This window comes from Haemaphysalis longicornis, unplaced genomic scaffold (genome assembly GCF_048455015.1).
Source record: "Haemaphysalis longicornis isolate Haplotype H1 unplaced genomic scaffold, Haemaphysalis longicornis Haplotype H1 scaffold_2, whole genome shotgun sequence".
Classification (NCBI taxonomy): Eukaryota; Metazoa; Arthropoda; class Arachnida; order Ixodida; family Ixodidae; genus Haemaphysalis; species Haemaphysalis longicornis.
In genome coordinates this window covers 101,060,376-101,082,672 of record NW_027526295.1, presented here as the reverse complement: position 1 = coordinate 101,082,672, position 22,297 = coordinate 101,060,376, and the positions used below count along the sequence as shown (strand labels likewise).

General features: G+C 46.8%; 1 protein-coding gene across 1 annotated transcript in view; it reads right to left on the bottom strand.

The window, feature by feature from the left end:
* Positions 1-22,297, bottom strand: part of Fancd2 (Fanconi anemia complementation group D2) — a 92,407-nt gene that overhangs the window by 65,299 nt on the left and 4,811 nt on the right. Inside the window, exons 8-15 of the mRNA XM_077698066.1 lie at positions 22,060-22,115; positions 19,916-19,988; positions 18,753-18,880; positions 15,113-15,200; positions 13,486-13,590; positions 11,191-11,270; positions 2,547-2,634; positions 1,549-1,584 (exon numbers count right to left, since the gene is read on the bottom strand). Of these exons, the coding sequence (XP_077554192.1) occupies positions 1,549-1,584; positions 2,547-2,634; positions 11,191-11,270; positions 13,486-13,590; positions 15,113-15,200; positions 18,753-18,880; positions 19,916-19,988; positions 22,060-22,115 (654 nt within the window). The remainder of the gene's footprint in view (positions 1-1,548; positions 1,585-2,546; positions 2,635-11,190; positions 11,271-13,485; positions 13,591-15,112; positions 15,201-18,752; positions 18,881-19,915; positions 19,989-22,059; positions 22,116-22,297) is intronic.

Genomic DNA, 22,297 nt, shown 5'->3' with positions numbered 1-22,297 from the left:
TTCCCCAAACACAGGGAAACCTACAAACGACGCCACATTACTCTACCACCTGTTGTTAAAACATGAATAGAAAACCCACATCTACACGCTGCTGTCAGAGAAGGCCCACCATGGCTGGCTAGTTCTAATTCCAGCTTTGAAAGTCTGAAAGACACCTTGGCTCTATCCCAACAATTGGATCTCATTTTTTGACATGTACCAAGTGGCGTGTTTCCAAACGCTTCGCTACACAGAGCACCCACGTGACACGTGTGATGTCACTGCGCGCGATATTATTTTGAGCGCCTGCTAAAACGACCCCGCCGTTCTGGCTCTGTAGTCTTGACGTAGAGCGCTGCATTTTGGCGCTGAGGGCTTGGGTTCAAGCCCCAGCAGGTCTATCTCTTAGTTTCTTGTCATTGCCTATATTTTTTCTAAATTTGATATTTTTTTTCTAAACTCAAATCTACGCGTCATTTTTGTTAGTAATGGTGATTTGGTATGTTTTAGGTCGCTTTAGGCTTGTGGTGCAGCCAATGACCACGTTGAATTACCGTTCTCCTTCTCGCGAACAGACGTGTCACGTGGGTGCTCTGTGCAACGAAGCGTTTGGAAATACGCTACCAGGTGGCACGTGTAACAAGCTACCGGCAACAAACGCCCGCCAAGGGGTACGTGATGGACCCGCGACAACAAACACATGACCCCCGTGCTGCGCTGACAGAAAGTACCCCTCATATAATCTACCGGCACCTTTCGCTGTAAAAACTAGCAAAAAAAAAATTCCTTAGACCCTGCAGTTCTTTCGAAAAATAATTTCAGAGTGGGCTTGCAAGTTTGTGGACCAATGGGAAGTGGCCTGCAACGAAACACACTGTATAGAATGTTTAGAAGCCAGTTTGCACCTCATGTGCAAACTTGCTTTCAGTTGCCAGGTAACAAACCTACAGCATGGCGCACTCCATAGGAGCAAAAAAAAAGAAAAAAAAAAAAAACGCACGCGTTGCGGTTTTTAAAACTTCACTTCATTTGTAGCTGGGCAGTGCCCTAAGTACCGAATATCCCAAAGGCCCAAAATATTCACGCTTAATAACCACAAAACTTTTGCGATGGTTTCAGACTGGAACTTTATAACCCAAGTGTTTGAAGATATGTGGAGATTCGGCACATTACATTACAATACACTGAGCTCTGAATGCACCTAAGTTTTGCGGTGTGTTGTTTGCATGCTGGACCAAAGGAATGAAATCGCCAAAGTTAAAGCCATTACGAAAAGTATGCAAAAAAAAAAAAAAAAAAAAGTGACGCCTAATAAACAAACTTTCCCCTGGCCCAATATTCATGGCATGTACAAATGCCACAGTACCTAAGTGACAGATAAGTCACCCGAAGAAACAATGTCGACAGGCCATACCCGGTTCAGGTAGCCACAAACATTGCTCCAAAGTACCAAAACTGACCCACAGCCAATGTACTGTAAGTTCATTACTTTTGTGCTGCAGTAGCGAGAGGAATCATTTGTGGAAGGCTGTTTAAGGAACACAGAACTAATGAGCAATACAAACAAACCTTGTGTTCTGCCGCCAGCTTGATGTTTTCCACAACCTGCACAAGGGGAGAAACATCCACATTCATAGCTCGATACTAAAAAACAGCTCGTTATGATAACACAACTTGTACCCTCTACCTCCGTGAGTCTGAACTTCGTGATTCTGAACTTCGTGAGTCTGAACTTCGTGAACTTCGTGAACTTCGAGGGAAAAAAAAAAATCTTACTGACCATGCCAATTTCCTCCGGGACGTGTCTACATTTAAATAATAGCACACTAATTTTACAGCTCATCAAGCTTCGGTGTTTGAAATGGGCACTAAAAATGGTTCCTTGCCACTGGTGCCACCAAAGTTTAATGATCGTAAAATTAGTTCCAAGTGATGCATCAAAAAACTGCTTCAATTATTGCCATCAGCAGGGTTAACAGTATTAAAAAAATATAAAGATTACAGTTTTACGACCAACACTGTTTTGCCTACTGTTCCTCCAAAAATGGCTAATTATCTCTACAAATTATCTTGGTAACTAACTGACTGACTCAAAAAATATTGGCCTATTCGAAATCAGTGGGGAAAAAAGCAGCAAGACTGACAAATTTCACAAAGTTTACTTGAAAATTAAAAGAAGTTGTTTCAAGACCAGTGCCCCCCTGAAGTTCGTGCTGCGCACAAATTTCACATTAGGGAGCATAGTTACCATCAGTGCATTTTTAAAATTAAAATAACACTGCAAATATCCCTTATGTATCGATGTCTTGCCTCAAACATGCCTAATGTTTGCTTTTTGCTCAACAACGTTGACAAGTTTGAATATTGCCACCAGATTTAGCAGCTTTTACCTACAATTCTTGTGACCTTTGGCTGGGCAGCTGAACCGAGTAACAGACCGGCAGACAATGTACATACGCACAGACCAAAATTCTCCCATTCAACTAGCCCAAAAAAAAAAACTACAGTCTTTAAAAAATCGTAAGCAGGCAGAAACAAAACAAGCTAGAAATGCAGGCCCAACTCACCTTCAACCAAGCGTCGAAGAGAAATTTGCTCCGCTGCACGGCGTTTGAAATTTCCTCGAGCGTACGCAGCTCGTGATCTTCCTCAGCGCTGCAAAGGGCAAGAGTGGAGCAACAAATTTCAACACTTCTCCTCCACTGCCCTGTTTCAGGTGATTTCAAAGCTCGGAGTCGACCTGTTGTCAAGCACACTCACAACTCTGCACCAACAGTGACCTGCCAAGAACAAAATCCCCAGGAACTAGGGGTGTGCGAATATTCGAAACTTCGAATATTCGATTCGAATTTTTTGGTATTCGATTCGATTCGAACGACACTTTTATTGTTCGAAATATTCGAACCACCCAAAACTAAAAAAAAAAAAAAATTCAGAGCGTGTCTGTATCGGTGTTTATTTACAGTGGACTCTCGATTATACGATTCTGGGGGTGCGAATTTCGGGATGATACGAATTTCCGGAAAGTCCCGGTGAAATTGCAGCACCCGACTGCCGAACGAGCAAGTGACGGCTCTCGCTCCCCTGTTTGTCACTCTTTCTACAGAAACGGCCGGGCTGTTGTTTTCTGCTCGCGAAAACGCTCTGTGCACGCCCAACGCGCTGACACCGCCGCGAAACCACCCCCACTATTTCTAGGGACCCTACCCCCACGCTGCGCGCGGCGCGGCCGGCGGCGTCAACATGGCGTCGGCTCCAGCCGCGAAGTGGCGTGGGCGCTCGAGCGACCGCTTCTAACCGCTCTTTAAAATGCGGCTCAAGGGAGACACGAAGTTGCTTGTGCGGTAAAGGAGCTGATAATGCATGCGAAAACGGTACTATAAAACATCATCCGCGCCGCTAGTGAAAGCGCCCATAAAATATTTGCCGGGGTGCTAAGCCTAACCATCTCCGGCGGAGCCAAGCCGGCTGTCTCGATTTTCATCGCAAGTAGTCAGGCTCCTCCATTCTGCCGCGCGCGTCGTGCGTCATTTTCTGACCGAGGTAGGCGCTACCGCGGGCGCGAAATCGTCGATGTGGGCGTGAAAATACAGCGCTCGCAGAGCTGAGGCGAGCGAATCGCGTGCAAAAACGCACCATGCGGTTCACGCTTGGCTGTTGCGGCGTCTCAAGTGAGCGGCTGTTTTCGGTATCTGGTAAAGTGGTGACGAGCAGGAGGTTGTCACTGCTCCCCGAACATGTCGAGCAGTTAACCTTTCTCCATGTTAACATTTAAGTGAGTGCAGACCTTAACCTGTTAAGGCAATGGTATTGTGTAATTCCTAATTTCACTTTGTGTGATTTGTTGTGCAATAAAGTTGCAGTTTTTGTGTCTCTAGATGGTGAAAACATTAATTTTACAAAAAACAATAAGTATTCGTATTCGAAAAATATTCGAAAAATATTCGATTCGATTCGAACTTTGTTTTTATTATTCGAATTCGCTTCGAAATTAAAAAATTGATATTCGCACACCCCTACCAGGAACATTTAAGCCTGCTTACTCGTTTTGAAGGCGAAGGCCAAGCGATTACCAAAGACTTTGTTAGTGCTGCATCGTGTTAGAGTCTCTTTCTTCACTTCCACACTTCTTTGTCTCTTGATGCAAATTACCCAGACAGGCGGACTGGCCGCGCGGCAGCTTTCACAGTCACAGCGCCCCTTCGCAGACCCATTCTACGCACGTGCCAGTGCACGTGTGAACCCACACGAATCCAGAAGACTCCAATTTACTTCCCATTTACAGTGGCGGTTATTTCGGCACCATTCGTGCTGCAAATGACGGCAAATACGGTCTCTTTTCATGTCTGATGAGACGTCTGAGGCTTTTGCTCAGCCAGTGGCTTCAAGAGTAGGCACAAAATACCAAGTCAATAACAGTTTCAAAAGCGCCCCTAACGTCGGTGGCCTCGCGCAACAGGCATTGTGGACTTTGAGCCGCCCACCAACGAGTGACACTTTACGTAGTGGCACAGCTTTTTTCCCCCACTGAATCCCAGCTTACAAACACAAACTGTGGTAAAGGAATGAAACACCGCACTTCATCTTAGCATCCAAGTCAGACCAGCAAGGTTAAAACGCAAGAAACTCTCGGGGAAATAAGACCGCCACTTAGATGAAGATAGTCATATACCGTATTTACTCAAATCTAACGCGCACCTTTTTTCCAGAAAAATAGGTCCCAAAATTACATGCACTTTACAATCGAGTACGACTCAAAATTGTGGCACTGTATTGCCATCAACGTTTCAAGATGGCTGCTTGACTACAGAACGCGTAGCCAGCACTTCGTAGTCGGCGCATGTTTGCCTTTGTTGTCTGCGTTCTTTCTTTCCGCCATGGAATTTCCCACTGCAAAGACACGGCGGGTTCACCACAATGCTGCATTTAAGAAGAAAGTAATCTTGTGCGCCAAAAGCGATGGAAATCGCCCCGCGTCACATGCGTTCGGTGTTCCGGACACTTACGTGCAGGACTGGCGCAAACAGAGAGACAAAATCTTCGCAAGCAAGGGGTCACGGAAAGGGTCCAGCGGACCAAAAAGGGAGCAATATCCCAAAATAGAAGACCCGCTGGCGGAGTACAAGCAGCAGCAGCGAGCGGCTCAGAGACCCGTAACGACAGAGCTGCCGCTGCCCCGGACTGTCGTCGTGGTGACTGTCTTGCCGGCAATAACTGGCACATTTCATTTCGTGTTACCTTAGGAATAAATGTTGCTTGTTCCAAGTGAGAAAAAGTTGCACTTCTGTATTCAATAATGAAAGTCTAGTGCATGTTACAATCGAGGAAATAGCGTTTTTTTTTTTTTCTTCTTTGGACCACACAAAACGGGTGCGTGTTACAATCGAGGGCGCGTTAGATTCAAGTAAATACGGTAGTAAATGAACTGTGACTACATCCCACAAGCTGCACCACCGCGAAAAATTGTCCTTCTCATGTTCTCATGAAGCTGGGCTCGCAGCTTGAAGCCCATATTATTCGCAGTTTAAATCTTATTGGCAGGCTTATTTGGGGTCTTACGTTCCCTAGGCTAGAAGACGCTTTCTGGAAACTTGTGACACAGTGAACGAGACTCTAAATAAGATTGCAGTATGACCGTGCACAAGCCTGCTCCGAGCAGTCTTATACACAGACTTACGCTGACCCTCCCTATAGGGCCATTTGCATCCGTGTGGGAGACGAGGAACTCGAAGCCCACTCGTGACTAATTCCTCACAAGACTAAAACGTGCGTCAAGGTCGCGCCAATGTGATGTCGCACTCCGGGTAGCATAATGTCACACGAGCTTTCATGAGTAACAGTTTGGAGTCCGCACACGACGGGCGGGCCGCTAACAGACGATTCAAATCATTTACTGAAATCGTCTGCTAAGCACCGCTTGATCAGACGATTTCGCAACAGCTGCGCCGCTTAGTAGACAATTTCAAAACAGGCTACCGGTTCATGGCTCTCGCCCCGGGCACCCACCGCCTGTGCAGGGCCTCTTTCAGCAGAGAAAGCACAGGTAGAGCGTACACTGCGTGCCACCGGAAACGGCACAGAGAGGACGCGTCGCACGAGTTGGCCAGTTACCAGGTTATTGTAAATGATTCGCTATACAGTCGAACCCCGCTACAACGAACGCCGCTTAAACGAAATTTCCGCTTCAACGAAATATTTCCAATTCCCCGTCAGCTAGCCATAGAAGTCAATGCAACAAAGTCCTCGCCACAACGAACCATTTGTCAGGCTTGCTTTCACTTCAACGAAATTTTCGATGATTTGGGCTGGGTTTGAACAATTATTTTACAATAAAATAAGCATAGCGCCAGCTATCTGTAACTTTTTATACATTCTGGACGCTTAGTTCAGTGGTGGAACAGACAACTGGCTACTTGGAGCAGTGCTTGGAGCAGCAAAAATGTGGATTTGGAGCACCCTTTCCAGCTTTTGGAGCAGGTTATTTTGGACCACTTAAATTGTCATGCAAGGACTGCTACCCAGAGTCAAGCGCGATTCCTCGACATGCAATTAAACTGCCAAATAAAGAGAACCATACAGACCATAAAAGCACCAAAAGAAGCTTTTAGATGTTTTTGTTTCAAAAATTTATTTAAAGCACAAAAAAAAAACTAATTCAAGAGAGCAATTGTACAAGGAGCCTCATTGCTTTCTGCACGACACTGGACAGGTTTACTTATAGCTTCATCTGGCCCTCCTTCAAAAGACTTTGACCACTCTGAACATCACCAAAGCACTTCTTACTCATGCCTCTTGAAATGAGGAGGCCAGCGTTACTCATCATCTTCTTGGCTGAGTCGAGCGGCGGGCTGGAGGAGCGGCGGGCGCGCACTTTCATACGGCCTGCGCTTCGGGTATAGTTCCCACCTTTCACCGCCGCTAGTTCGTGGCGCTGCGGACCAACCCTCGCCGGTTGACCTACAGCACGGGCGGGGTAGAGCGGCGGCGCGCGCGCATTGGCCACTGCCCTAGCCCTGCCGTGGCTACACGTGATACCTGTCCGTGTAAATTTAGATGTGCGTCATTAAAATAGGCGACTCCTTCCCCCCTTCTGAATGTTCGGTCCAATAGGGTCAAACAGCCTAACATTATCACTCGAAAGCGCCTAATCAAAAAATTGAAAGAAACATTTTAACTCGGGGCACATGAAGAAAAATATGCGAGGCCTTCATATCTTACCAGCGACTGTATTACAGTCTACGCTCGTTACAGCGGATCCGGCAACAACGGACTTTCGGTTACAACAGACCATTTCTGTTGGTTTGTCTGCTACCCATGCATTTTAAATGGAGTCCACTCCGCTCACAACGGACCCGGCTAGAGCAGACTATCGGCTACAACAGACTAAATTTTAGGCGAAAATTGTTTCGACTGAACGTTTATGGCGGACTTCCGCGGGACCGGCGCCCGGTGTGCTTTTTCGTTTATTTTGGCAAGAAAACTATTATGTCTGGCAACATTGCTGGCAGCCGGGTCGTTGGCGCAGCCAAGCCAAGCCAGTGGCTTTTTTTTTTTTTGTGCGACCAGCGGCATGAGCGGCAAGGTAGCTGATTTCACTGTCGGATAAATTAAGCGTAATTAACGCTGTTGAACACGAGGAAAAACAGGCTGACATCGCCAGAAGTACAGGCCTTTCTAAGCACAGTGTCAGCTATACCATCAAGAACAAGGCCGCTGCCGATAAACGCGACTCCGGTGAGATTGAAAACAGGGCAATCGAATACTCGAAGTGGTGCACTCGGAGGCGAGTCTGCCCTCGTCAGTTTTTTTATGTAATAAAAAACTCGGGTTCAGTGAAGTTCGGCTTTTATTATTCCCACGCATGCATCGTTCCCGTTCCGTTCGGTGAAAAAGGTAAGAAATGCCTCAAGTAGGGGTTGTTCCCCATCCATTGTGTGCAATCTGCCGGTAACCGTGCGCAGTCCAACTGGTCTAACTTTCGATTTTACAGCTGACCATCATGAGATTATTTCATTACATCTGTTTCAATGACCAGAATAAAATCGCTAAAAATGTGGAATCTGCCTTGAGGGAACGTCAGGCAGCGATCCGATTTGTTTGACGAACGGTTTCGGGAAAACCTGCCTCGTCGTGAGGGGATTTAAAAGAGCCTAGCTAATGCTGATGGGCACGACTGATGTTTTATAGCTGGTTTATAATTGCGCCTAGTTATATTCTTGCGTTATTTGCTCAGCTTATTTTGCGTCTTTACAGGCTTGACCACATGCGCTAGGCCTTTTCGAAGTGCCAGTGCTAAGTTTTGGAAACGGTGTTTACGCGATTCTTTGCCCTCGCGCGAACACTGTGCAGAGGTGCTGCAGGCGTGTAGAAAGAACAAAGTGTATATACTATGCATGCAATATCGGTCAAAGTACTCACTGTAGAGCTCATAGCCCCCCCCCCTTCCCGTCGGATACTGCATACTTCGGCTACAGCGGACGTTTTTTTCCGGATTCAGAGGGTCCGTTGTAACGGGCGTAGACTGTATATGAAAATGGTGCGGCAGGCAATAAACGCGGCATTTTCCGTGACTGAAATATCAGTTCTTATTTTTCCTTTTGGATGATGTCTTGGTTTGCACGCGCACAGGGCACAACCAGTGACGCGAATGATTTCCTGCCGAGGGAGATACGGTTATCGCTTAGCTAAACGCGTTTCTGCTGCTCACGCTCCGGTCGGGCTGAGCGGACCGCTGGCAGCGAGCGCACTGTCAAAAACATACAGCTAAAACTCTTAATCATGCAACTGAAGTGCACAACGAGTCTTCTTTTTGGTGAGATATAGCAGCGAAGGCATTTATTGGTACCGGTGATATTCCGCGGCAGATCCAAAACACGTGCGGCAAGCGTTGCCGGCTCGCTCGGCCAGAGGCGATGCGTCGACTAAGAAAAAAGAGGGTTGGGAGGGTAGAGGGTTAGAGTTCCTGTATATAACTCCCCTCGGGGAGCAGAGTTGCGCGTTTATCCGCCACCTTGAGTTCCAGGTCGTGCGGGAAAGCCACCCGTCTCGCATGTAGGAGCTGACGCCGGGCCGCCGCGCTAGCGACAGCGGCGAGGGGTAGTGGCGACGATAGGCGCGAACAAAAACCGGCGTACCATAGTCGGCTGCTTATCAGCTGAGTTGCCGCTGCTGCCACCGCTTCCGCAACCGCCGATGCCCAGTTGAGCAGAACTGACTGAATATGGGGTATTGTGCGCAGCGCTGAAAGCGGGCTTCACTGTCGAACTGGAACCCGCGGCATGTGGCAATCAGACGCGCAACTCTTCCGCTACGCGATATACAGGAACTCTACAGAGGGTTGGTTCGAAGCGCCCTCACTCTGTCAAGAATCTGCTGTATCGTTTCCTTGTTGGGTGCGCAGGCCGTATGAAAGTGCGCGCTCGCCGCTCCTCCAGTCCGGCCGTGAGCTTCGTTTTCGTTCCCGGTAGAAACCACCGTTACCCGCTGACTATTTTGGAGCAGACATGGAGCAAATATTCAAAATAACACGCTTTTGGAGCAGCATGGAGCAGGGTGACCTTATTGGCGCAGCTTGGCGCAATTGGCGCAGCAGTTCCACCACTGTTAGTTTCACCGAAAAAGCGCGTTGCGACCACACCGCCACCCAAAACAAAACAAAAAATAACTCATAGGCACACGCCATTGCTTGATGGTGATAACGATGTGGCTGGCCGTCTTTACACGAGGCGCAGGCCCGCTTCGCCAAGGCGGAGCCCCAGAGCTACAGCCAATCCGTATCCAGTTGAAATTGCATGAATGTGCTCCGCTGCTGGCGCGGTGCCGTCATGTATGCGTTGTGAGCAGCTGTCCTTGCCGTTTTCCTTCTACCATTCTTCATAGCCAAGAGCGAAAATCGTGTTTGCGCATTTGGTCTTGAAGCCTAGTCATCCTATCTTAGTCGCGAGCGCGCGGTCATGTTAAATGCAAGCGCGCGCGTCTTGCCTGCCAAGGTCAGTAGCTGCCGTGCCCTGTCAGAGGATAAGATAACGGCACTGCTCCTGCCACAAGCAAGAGGGGGGCTTCCCACGGCCTAGCAGCTATCTGCAAGTAATCAGCTCGGTGGACACGCCTTGTTGTACAGCGATACGTTTTGCGCCTGTGTTCTTTGAGTGGTTCTTTGGGTGGTGAAAAAACAGATACCATTGGTATGTTTGTTATCCGAATAAACATGAGTTATTGCGCGTCATTCCTTTTTCTAAACATTGTATTATGCTGCCAATGTTGCGGAAACGCACGGGGCTATTTTTCTGGCCTTTCCGTGGTGTGTGGGGCAGATTTCGCCTCAACGAATTTTCGCTTCAACGAAATTTTTCGCACGTCCCGTCAATTTCGTTGTAGCGGGATTCGACTGTAGTGTTCACGTAAGCCGCCTGATGAGCCAAATTTATAGAATTGTACCGACAATTGTTCAAAGCAAAGGCTTGCTCTTGGTCGGCAATGCCTAAGCAACAGTATTTCTGCCGCATTCTCCGCCCTTCCCTATGGGCCCCTACCGTGCACATCTAGGTACCTGCTGTCCCTATACACTTCAATAAGACCGCTCTATAACCTAGCCCGCGTGCTTTGGGGAAAGTGCACTTGTCTGAATCTCATTTGTGGACTTATTGAAGCCCATGGATAAGATAAGACTGTCAAAAAAAACAGTTAATAAGCATGTTTGTTCGAGCAAGTAGGCCCTGGTCTTAAGCCAGAAAACTCTATTATAGTTATGATGGTGAAAACTGGAGGATATGCGTAGTTCCTCCTCCTGATTGTAGATATGAATTTTCGTTTTTGTACGAGACAACTATTTTTAAATTTATTCAGATTTTTAGGTGTAATTTGTTGACACTCCTTTGTTATTTAAACAGCTGGAGAGACGCAGCTGAACATCGTACCAGTGCACAAGTCAAGCAGTGCAATAGGACTAGCGTCATCATTCTACCTGTGTAGAGCCAGAGGTTACGACCGCTTGAAGTTTAGGCTTGAAAAGCGAGACCCAGCAAAACTGATTTCGCCTGTCAAGCCTACACTTCAAACGGTTGTAACTTCTGCCCCTACACAAGTAAGAATGATGATGTTAGCCTTACTGCACTCCTTGAGTTGTGCACAGAATTAAATACACAGGCTTCGCAACTGCGAGAAAACGACGTTCTCATCTGGTACAATGTACGTGCAGCAGCTCTACTGTACCAGAAGCTCCTCGGTGTTGAAGAAAAGCCATCAGGAAGCACTTGACGGAGCTCGAGGTTGGCCCGCAATTCCGAAACAATCTGCAAGGCAGTCAAATGTTAGTTCCATATGCTACTATTCTGCATAACGAGTTTTCTGCCATAAATGACAGCTTAGCATCCATCCCCGCGCGCTACGCTGTAGACGACTTCATGTTCTCCCCAACAATATCAGTTGTTCAAATCTCTTCAATAAATAAGGACAAAAGCCTGAACTGAAAGTTTGTGCGAGGACTTGGAAGGATTTTCTGATCAACACTGACGCATCTAAAAAAAGAGATCTAAACATAATCGAGTACAGTTTTATAGATGCACGTTGTAACAGCACTCAAGAAAGGAAGTACCAACACAAAACAGTTTTCGGGACACAAAAGCGTATATTTCACCTCCGATGGCTGTCATTGTGATGCTATTATAGCATTCCCCGAGCTGCATGACAGATGTGTGACAGACCTCGCTCCTCCCTTCTTCTTTTGCACCTTCCTCCTCATCCAGAAGTCCAAATTTCCCTCCCCTCCTCCCTGTTTGGGGGTTTAATGCACTGAAGCTACGCCTAGCGGAGAACTCCGCATCAATTTTGATCACCTGTGGAATGTGCGCCGAAATTTCAACACAGGGCATTTTTGCTTTCCACCTGCATCTGAAAAGCAGTTGCTGCGGCCGGGAATCAAGCCGCCCCCTTCTCTTAGTTCGAAGGCAGCACTCAACCGGGACGCAATGGGGGCGCACAAAATATCCAAGTAATTCTTTTTCTGTCTTCCAGAAATTTGAGGTTTCAATTCACGTGTACAAAAGTGATTCATACAGTTCAGGTTATACGACACCCAATTATACGACCTTTTTGCATGTACAAAAGTGAGATTCACGCAGTTCAGGTTATATGACACCAAATTATACGACCTTTTCACAAAATTCTAAGAAAAGTTCATACAGTTAAAACCTCGTTATAACGAGACTGGCTATAACGAATTAATGGATGTAACGAGCAAATTGTAATTCCCCTTGAAAGTCCCCATAGAGGCCAATGTATTTAAAACCTTATTTTAACGAGGTAAAATTAGCCTGTTACAGGGTCTAACAAGCAAATTTTGTTGGGAAATAAATTTTTGAGCCAATTTCGCAACGGTGCGCAATGTGGATTTGAGACGTTGCACAATGCGAAAACTGTATTTAGCAGTTCAAAACTCCCGCCACGCATCCTCCTCCTGCAACACGTGCAAAGCCGGACAGCGTGCCTCGCATCCGCTGCGCCTGGGAAGCTATCCTCCTACGGAGGAATTCTCTCACCTTCCTCTCGGTGCACACGACACGAAGCCACTGCACTCGCCTGCAACTGTTGTCACTCGTGGACGTGCGCCGCAGGAGCCACATTGCTGAAGTTGCGTGCTTTTTTTTTTTTTTTCCAAGTTTTAAGTTTATTCGCTTCTTTCCAATCCGTGGAAAGTGAAGCAAGAGCTAAAGGCTACAGCCTGACAGAGGCTCTTGCTCCATGGGGCAATCTTTTTTTTGAGTGCTTCAGCCTTATCTTTTATCGTGCTGCGTGCCAGCAGCGCGTGATTTGAGCAGCATGAATGCGTCAGGCGGGAAAGCGAATGCGGAGACTATTATATAGCACTAGACCAGAAGGCGGCTGTGATAAAAGCCGTCACGTCGCGCACACAGCTAAGCGAGCCATCATTCGCATCGGAAAGATGCGTCAACACGCAATTACGGACTTATTCGCAGCAAAGTTTGTCTGAAATACAAGTTACGTATTTTGAACTGCAATACAGTAGATGCACGACTTTTCCTTCTATCTCAGGGATGCAGTTTACTTTGTTGCGTACTGCCATACGGCGAGATCCAATTTTGCCTGCTATTTGTTCTGGGCAAGAACAGTGCACAATATTAGCAGCAAATGCCCTTTACGGCTATAACGAACTATTGGTTATAACGAGCAAATCGCGGCACCCCTTCAACTTCACTACAGCAAGGTTTAACTGTATAATCAGGGTTGTACTGTGGCTTCAAATCTTCTTCAAAAAAATCCCAATTCAGTAAATTCCCCTATCACATGAATGAAGACGTTCACCAACCACTGGTTCAGAAGCTACGCACCAAATGGCTTTACTCGTTTCAGAAGCGGGTTGAGCACCATAAAATTAGCGATTGGAATCATTGACCACTTATGACCGACTCAAATGGAGTGGTAAGGAGCTTCACTGCCGAGTCTCTAAGAACACAAGCTGCTTCTTTGGGTGTGGGGAGTCCAACCTACCTGTGGAGCCTCCTGGGCCGTGCAGTTGGACAGCACGAACTTGACAACGCAGGGAAGCTGCTCGAGCTTCAGCGACTTCAGAACCGTCAGGACACGGGTCCGAACCTGTTAAACAACAATAAAGTGAGGTTCAAGATTGACACAAGTGCCGTGTTGCTTTATTCCACTTGAGTCTGCAGCACGGAAAGGGTTAGCAAATCCTGTCTTCACCACTACACAGTTTCCCACAGAAGGCAGTACACACCCAGGGCTGTTTGCACAAAGAAATCAGACAGCGATTCCAGTTATGTACGCACAAACAGCTTTCGGACACCTTCTGTAAGGCTCTTTTAACAAAAGGTTACAGTTAAAATTAGGCAAAAGTCCTTCCAGAAGTGACAGCAAACAGCAATAACTAAATGCCAACAGTAAGTGTCCAGTTTCACATGCAATGGTTGTTTGATGTGCTGATAACGTTTAGAGCTATGGCAAGACCATGCACATTGCCTACATTTTCTTGCACACTGGGAGAAAAGAAAAAGCACGTCAGAGACTATTATACATTTCCAATGGCTGGAAAGTCCACCTCATGACTAATGCAAAAGATCTTGATGCGCTACAACGGGGCTAGCTAGTATTTAAGATGAACTGTCTAGTATTTCTGAGTAAGGCCTCCCCAAACACTCGCTCACCATTGATTAGCCCTGCAATTCTCGGCAGTTTCACAGGGCCCCTGATAAAAGCTTCAACATTTCAAGCAGGCAACGTAATGTGCCACGAAGACAACCTTAGGTATAACTTTTGCGCACACAAAAACAAGGACTAAACAGAGACACGCAGTCCTCGTTTTTTGTGTGCGCAAAAGTTACAGCTATGAATGGTCACCAACTAGCCCGCCTTTCAGTGTTATTGCAACCTTAGGTAGTATTGCGATAAGATGCAGTCAGCCCATGTTTGCTTCAGTCGAAGTTCGTGGGCACAAAGTATTCACACCAAATACCACCCACCAACATTCTCAAGTCCACAGCAACTGACTGAGCTGTGAAACCACTTTGTACGCAGCATTTTTGCCTTCCCGCCAGGTACAGTGTAATGAGCTTCTACTGTACATAAGTTGCGACATTCCTTTCATAGATAGGTGCAAGCCAGGCACTTGCTGCATACACTCCTTCCATTCTTTTCAGTAACTGCGAGAAAAACTCCACTGTTCCGCCCCAGTAGCTTAGGTGTAGAATGGTAAGCTTTAGCGTGAACAGCCTAGCCTGTGTTTGAGCCTCAGCAATGCTAAATTTTTTCCCCCCAACTTTCACGATTTTGCTTTTTGTTACACCAAAAATGTCCTCTCAGCTCAATTCTACGCATTCTCTTAAGAAATAAGGTCCGTTTTGGGATCCTTTAGGTTGGTCTAGGGGCTGTGCGTGGCTTATCAACACGTTTAGCTAATGTTCCGCATCATGCAGGAAGTGCCAAACTTCTTCTTCCTATCTGGGGAGTGGAATATTGCAACTAAGTTGGGGAGAGAAGTTGCGGGGAGAACAAACTGTAAGAGGTGGTTGTACAGATCAATCGATTCCAACAGAGCTGAGAATGTTGGATGAGGGACTTGACGCGAGTAGCACTGCTGCAGCAGCAGCAGAGGCCCGCTCACCTGGACAATCACTTCCGGCTCCCCATGCAGGCTGCTCAGAGCCTCAAGGATGGTGGGGCCCAACTCCTTGTCGTCGTTGAACAGCTCGCTGGAGGAGGAGGAGGAGGCGAAGGAGAAATTACGACAGGAACAACCCATTGTTGGCCACGTTAGGTATACTCGGTGACAACTTAAAGGGACACTGAAGTGAATTTGTCAAGCACCCGGTTTTGCTTGCACTGCGTAGACTGGCTCAAATTACCACACTTTTCATCGTTTATCCGGTTGATAAGTCGTTAATTATTTTATAAAGCGGGAAAGAAGAAAAACTACTATGCGCGGTCTGTGGCGGCCGCGCCAACTAGAGCTGTGACGTCGCGAGGAGATGGCACCGTGATTGGACGATGTCCGAGGTTAGCATTCAAACAAGTTTCGGTTCTGTAAAACAACATGTTTGACATCCGACAGCATCGTTGGATGGGCATTCTCGATATCTCAGTAATCGCCGTACCGCCCTTCTGCCATATTGTCGGCTGTAAAATGCCTGAGATAAGCCCCCCAGGACGGCTTGGAATAGTAGAAATCACTCGCCGAGGCCTACGCAGTGGATGAACGCCCTCCGCGTCACCGCTGACGCTCAAATGCCATGCGCTTTTCCCGCATATTCAAAGCTTGCCTCACTCATGCCTGTATCGTAAAAAGCGTGTTCGCACCAGGCCAAGGGTGTGCTGATTCAGGCCTGTGCCCACTGCCCGCAAGCAGTTGGTGCTTCTGGCAACAGCACGCTAACGAGAACTCGCTAGCGTGTCAGTGGTAGTCTGCGCGCGTTCTGCGAACTCGCTCGTGGAGCAGGGAACGTTACGGCCCAAAAATGGGGAACTCAGTTTAGAAAACATCGGCCGAAAACGAAAAAGCAACTGGCAAAAAAAAAAAAAAAAAATGATGTACCCTCGGGGATTCGAACTTGCGACTTGCAAAACGATAACATAGCGCCTTAGACCACTGGGCCACAGGCCAGATCTGCTGAGGTTGGATATATAAGGTATATAACGTATAACCAGTTTACACTTTTATTTAGTCTTATCATTTGAAGTACTTTAGGTGACTATTTGTTGTTTTGCGCTCGTGCAGTAAGCATCCCCCAAGTTTCCACAATATCTCACGTCTAGCAATTGCATTTCTTAGACGGAAAAGCGTTCGCAGATGCGTAGTCGTGCTGCTGGCCGCTGTGCTTGTTCGCCCAGCGCAAAAAAGTGCTTCCCTCACCCTAGTTTTACGCTGTACGGTAAAAATATGAGTTGATTTTATTTCCTTAGTACCTATATTGACTTCGCTGACTCTTCTCCCACCTTCAAGAGGCCTTATATTTTCCTACTGGCGTACCAGTCAGCGAAGCGTCGCATGTGCACTTGTGCAGCGATTGTGTGAAGCGACCTTGACTTGGAGCTAGATACAGTGTACAAACTAGCCAAGTAAAGAAAGGCACATTCTTCCATTCACAAACGTGTCCTCGCTTCGTTTCAACTGAGCGAACGAATTGCGACGACCCGTCGGCAGCCGGCGGACGAAACGCTGGGCCGAGTGATTCTGTCCGAAGGCCGGGGAGCCGTGCAGTAGCGCAGCCAATTGCGAGCTCGGCTCCTCCCGACGTCACACGAAAACGCCACAGAAAATGGGCGAGCGTAAAGAGAGGAGGACAGCATTTTCGAATTAATTTTTCTACTAAATAAAATCGCATAAACGCGCCCAGAGTGGTCGAAACGTGGCCTGGGGACTCCGGACTACAATTTGCGCCAGTAATCCCGCAATGTTTACATATCACTTCAGTGTCCCTTTAAGAACGGCACCGGAAGTTGCCGCTGTGCCTTATCACCGTAGCCGGATGTTTCTCCGCGCGGCAAAAGTAGGGCGTTACTGGGAATATTTCGAACATGGCGTGAGCCGTTCCCGTGATTTTTTGGACTAAATATGCTTATAAACGACACCAGTGACGACAAACAAACTGCGTGAGACAAGGCAGACGACATCACGCATTCATAGCAAACCCCTTTCAAAACGTGCGCGCACTGACGTCACGGGTCCGGCGCTTCGGCGGAGTGATACACTACATGAGGTGGTGCCGTTCTTGAGTTGTAACCGAGTATAACAAAACAGCAGCCCAGAAAGATGTAGCAGCAGGGTCAGAGAAGGCGATGGAAAGGCCACCAAGCATGCAACCAAGGTCTGACTACACTAACTAAACTCTGCCAGAGCGCTAAAACATCAATTACTGCGTCTGCGATTGATATCTACGAGACTCTGGTGACGTTTTTAGGCAACTGTGCTGGTACCAGCAACCACTTCAGAAAAAGCACAACTAAAAGGAAGCTGGTGTTTGGAAGTTCTCGTCTCTTCCTGCACAATGCATTTACTTGTGGCCTAGGCTGCGCACAGTACTAAATGGGGGTCTTGAACTGAGGTGTGCTCCTAAAGCGGCCATCGAGAAAAAACACAACCTTGCTTAGTTTGAACGAACTACCTTTTGTTGACTCTCTCAGCTCCATTCTAGTCACAGAAGATGCTTTTTAACTCAAAAGATGCAAGAAATATTGAAAAACATTCAAGCTTTCCCGATACACAATGTCAGCAGTGATGCAATCGAGAGAACACTAACTAAAAACGGTGTTATCAGTGTGTTGACTGCGCGTTAGCATTTTGAAGTGGTACATGAAACTAGAGGACCTGCACAATCACCCAGTCAAATTTCCTGGCGGTGGCTTTGGGGTCAGCAGCTGCCAATCGCACAAACAAGATTCTGCGATGTCACAGAGAAATGGCCGGAAAGGGTAAGGGGAGTTGCCATTACTTCACCCGTTTCCTCTTATATCTTCATCATCTGCTTAAATTTTGCGATGAAATTGGCCTCATTGTTGACCATACAAGGCGCTCCTTATAATGAACCACTTGTATTTTGCCTTCATAGCCCCAATAATGCAGGACCCACCGTCGCAACCTTGTTTTGCAAGCCGAAATGGAAGACAGAGGGAGGAAATCTTGTCAAACAGTGTCTCCAAAAAAGTAGGTTACTACATTTTTTTTTATCAATGGTCCCGCCACTGACACTTACGCACCCTAACAATTTCAACAATAGCTGAGATGGTTACTTAAGTCTGGACAGCGACCAGCCACTGACAGCTAGTCTAGCCACACCAACTCTACTTAACAAGGTTGCACTGCACACACAGTTGACAATTGGCATTTTGCCACACAAGCATCTCCAGGTAGAATACTTGTCTATCAGGGCAAAATGCCAGGTCTGTAATTTCCCTGGGGGTTTAAATTACTCTAAAGACAGCCCTTCACGCTAAAACAACATCTCTCTACCTGAAGAAATATATGGCAAACCCCCAGGCTTTTGAAACAGATTGAATGAATTGAATAACCAAATTAGTGCGTCAGATTAATGAGAGCCAACTGTACTGAAAGTGTCTAAATGCAACACCATTAACAACAACATTACCGCACACACGTACACCTGAGCGCATTGCATCCTACGACAATACACAGCTCATCACACACACAAGTACTAGTAGCGAAAAAACTAGACTGCCCTAAAATGTGTTCTTCCCGTTTATGTCCTTTCTCTTTCCTCTTTCAATCAGACGCAGACACCCGTGCTCACCCTAGCTTGCGAGCTGCAGCGTGGTGTTCGGAGTCGTCCAGGATGAGGGGCAGGGCCAGAATGACGTCCTTGCACACACGAGGAGGCAGCACTGGGAGGACCTCCTCGAAGACCTTGTCCATGAACGCCTGTCACAGGGAAGGCAGGGGAGATGGAGGGAGAGGACGCCAACCGCCCACACTGAGCGACTGGGTTGACTAACCGAGACAACTCCAGTGAGCCACGATTTCAAGGCGACATTGGAGACATCCCACAACTTCCCTTCAATCGAAAGGTTGCCCCATCGGAATAGCGCTCGTGCCAACTTATTGCGAACTTCTATCAAACACGTTACATAATGAGGAAAGCAGGACAAAGGATAGCGACTTAATGGTTGCTTTCCTGTCCTTGACTTGTGATGCACTACATCTAACTTGCACAACTGGCTCACACCGATTAAGTTAGCCGGAATAGTTGTGTGGGATTGCCGCTGGAGCTCATAGCATTCCAAATACAGAACAGTGTTATTTTTTCGTGATAAGGCAATTGGAAAATACCTACAGTGAAGTACAGCGAGGAAATCAACATGAATCGGTGGCATCAAAGACAAAGGCTGCAAGCAGCTTTTCGAGCAAAAGTGACGCCACCCCATCTCTTGAGTTGTTCCCACAACGTGATCACTATTGTAGTCGAAGGAACTACCACCGAACTGAGTCCACTATTTTCTTACAACGTACTCAGGATTCAGGTAAGCCCCAGTTATTAAATTTTAGTCATCTCACTAATTAAAGCAAGGACAAACTCTATGGCTCCACTAAAATGCGGCATAAGGTTATTACATGCTGAAATGCCCTGCTGTATGTGTTGCTAGGTAATATCAGCAATTCCAAACTTCCAGTTTCTTCACGAAGGTGTCAAGCCAAATGTGTACTGATTGCCTAATTTGGCTGCTACCCCAACAGTGACAAGGCTTTTGCCACCTTATATAGCACTGTAAAAAAGCAGGCAATTTACAATCCACCCCTTTAAGCACCAATTCTTCAGTATTACCAGCATTGTTTCTCACCAATTGAAATTCTAACACGGTTTGAGCTGCCAATCATTGGAGTGAAGCATTCGTGGCTCTTTAAATCTTGCTCGTCGACAAAAAGAGCTGTAAATGACAAACAGAAAAGGAAACAAACCTTTGTGCCAGCCAGGCCATCCAGGCACTTGAACTGGTTGAGTGCCTCGATGTGGAACTTGTTTGACGGAGAGCTGCACCAGTCCCAAGAAAGCAGTAAGTTTAAAGGTCACTGCAAAACGCTGCTTCATATCCCGGATGGCCGACAGTTTTTCCAACCACATTTACTGCTTGCTTCAGAGAACCTCGTCTGCTCTGTTGCCACTCAAAAGATTTTTCAGCTTAACAGTGCATTACATGTCACCAGTAAGTAGCTGTCCCTGTTTTCCCCTCCTCGCACCAGCCTCAACTTTCACAACACTCTTCTCAGGCTGGCAATCATCGAGACACACATTCTGGAGATGTGTCTCCCCGTTCCTCGTAACAATGTACCGCCAAGCCCAACTGCTTCATCACCTCTCTCTGAGGAGCCCATTCATCTAGATGCACATTTTGACAATTAAGTGGTGCTGCTCCATGTTACTCAAAGTAATTTTCATACTGGAAGGGTTCGTAACAGAAGCCACTTTTCTCCTAACACTCATTGCTTTTTTGTGGCTTTGTTTGCTTTCAACCAAAAAAAAAAGAAAACTTCTTCAATCTTGAAATAGGCAGCACAGCATTCTAGCAGTGCTAGCAAAAGCTACCCAACCAATCTCGCCACATGCAATGGCAGCCCAGTAAGCACGCACATGGTACTTTTATCAATCACAAGCCCTTTAAGCCCCGCGAGGCATTTTTTGAATTTGTGGTATTGCAATCCTGTTTAGGATGCCAATAGTTGTATTATATATCTTTTTTTTTTTTCATTCTTTAAGCTGCCAGAAAGCAGCTACAACTAATGCAACAAGACACTTTGACATATTAATGAAAACCAACCACCTATTTTCTGTAGTGTTCTCCCTACTCGCTGTGCTTTACCACTCGCTGTGCTTTTACCACACCTTACGACGCATCACCCTCATCTTTTTCCATATTCAATTGCAGTGCTCTTATGTTCAAGAGGGAATTGCAGGAAAAAGTGGCAACATGAGCAGTTTTCCTTCCCTCAAAGGATTACAGCAACAGTGCGATCCTTTCAACCTTTAACCCTTTGCAGTTTGGAAATTTTACCCACTTTCCAGCCGTTCCGGTCCACAACCACTCGGGCAGTTTCTGGCGCCGCGAAGAAAAACGCAAACTGTGCAAGAAAAACTTACAGGATATATTTTTTTTTTTGCTTGCATTCTGCATGCAACTCCTATACCGATATTTGAGCAGCGTGTGAAACCGCTCGAACCATTCTTCTGGGCGCGGGCCAGGGTTGTTACTGCAGGTTTTGCAAAAAATTAGTTTCCCTCCTGCCTCCTTTTGTTTTTCTATCGCTACAAACAGCACAGTCCTTGCTGCTTTGGTGTGGGAGCTCGTAGATAAAATGTCCCGCCTCAAATAATCTTTTCTCACACTCCATGCGTGCAAACGGGCCCCGCTTTTTGGCTCAAGCCCCGAGATCACCTACCAGCTGTTGGATGAGGTGTCGGCGGTACTGCAGGTTTCGCTGCTTTGTTTCCACATGATTCTGCAGCTGCGTGTGCCTCCAAATAAAACTGTTGACAAGAAAAACCTCTAGATTCCGGTGAAAAAAATTTTGCCCACCTATTCATTGTCTTTCATAGCTCACTGAGTAATGATCCGCCTGGTGCGCTCTTTACCACCGTCGTGGTCTTCGTCACTCGCTTCTGTCGAATCCCTGTCATCACTACCTGATGAAGGCACGCAATTCTCTTCCTCACTGAAGTCAGCATCGCTTTCGCTTAGAACACCCGCGATGAGAAAGTGGCCATGCTTCACAGCAAACAACATGCGCATGAAAATGCTCCAGAAGGCCCGTGCTAAACATAGTGCTGCACACCAGTGCAATATGAAGAAAACTTCGACAAACAAAGTTCACCTATCCCTCGAGAGATGGCGCATCATGTTTACAAAGAATGTGCAAACGGCGCAGTGAAAAAAAACAGCGAAATTTAACCATGAACACCCACGTCGGGCATATCCCGACAACGGACCGCTAAGGCTGTTTTGCATTGTCGGGAATGGCGCGGGAACGGACCACAAAGGGTTCAAAAGAAAGTGACCCAAGAGGCCACGTCTCTTTAGTTTGTTTTTTCTTCACCCAAACTGACTTACTCATTCATGGCGACCTCCTCCACCATTTTTTCCAGCAGCAGTTCACTCAGGCCCCACTGCGCACAAAGAAAGAAGTTGGAAGCCACGCCAAAAAACAGTGAACTGGTGCTCTGCCTCTGTAGCATGTAGTTTCTGCAGTTCTATGCAAGTTTTGAATGATGTAGACTAAATTATCTCCAAACTGCGCGAAATGGACAACAATTACAGCATTTTGCAGTGACCATTCTTCAGAATTTTT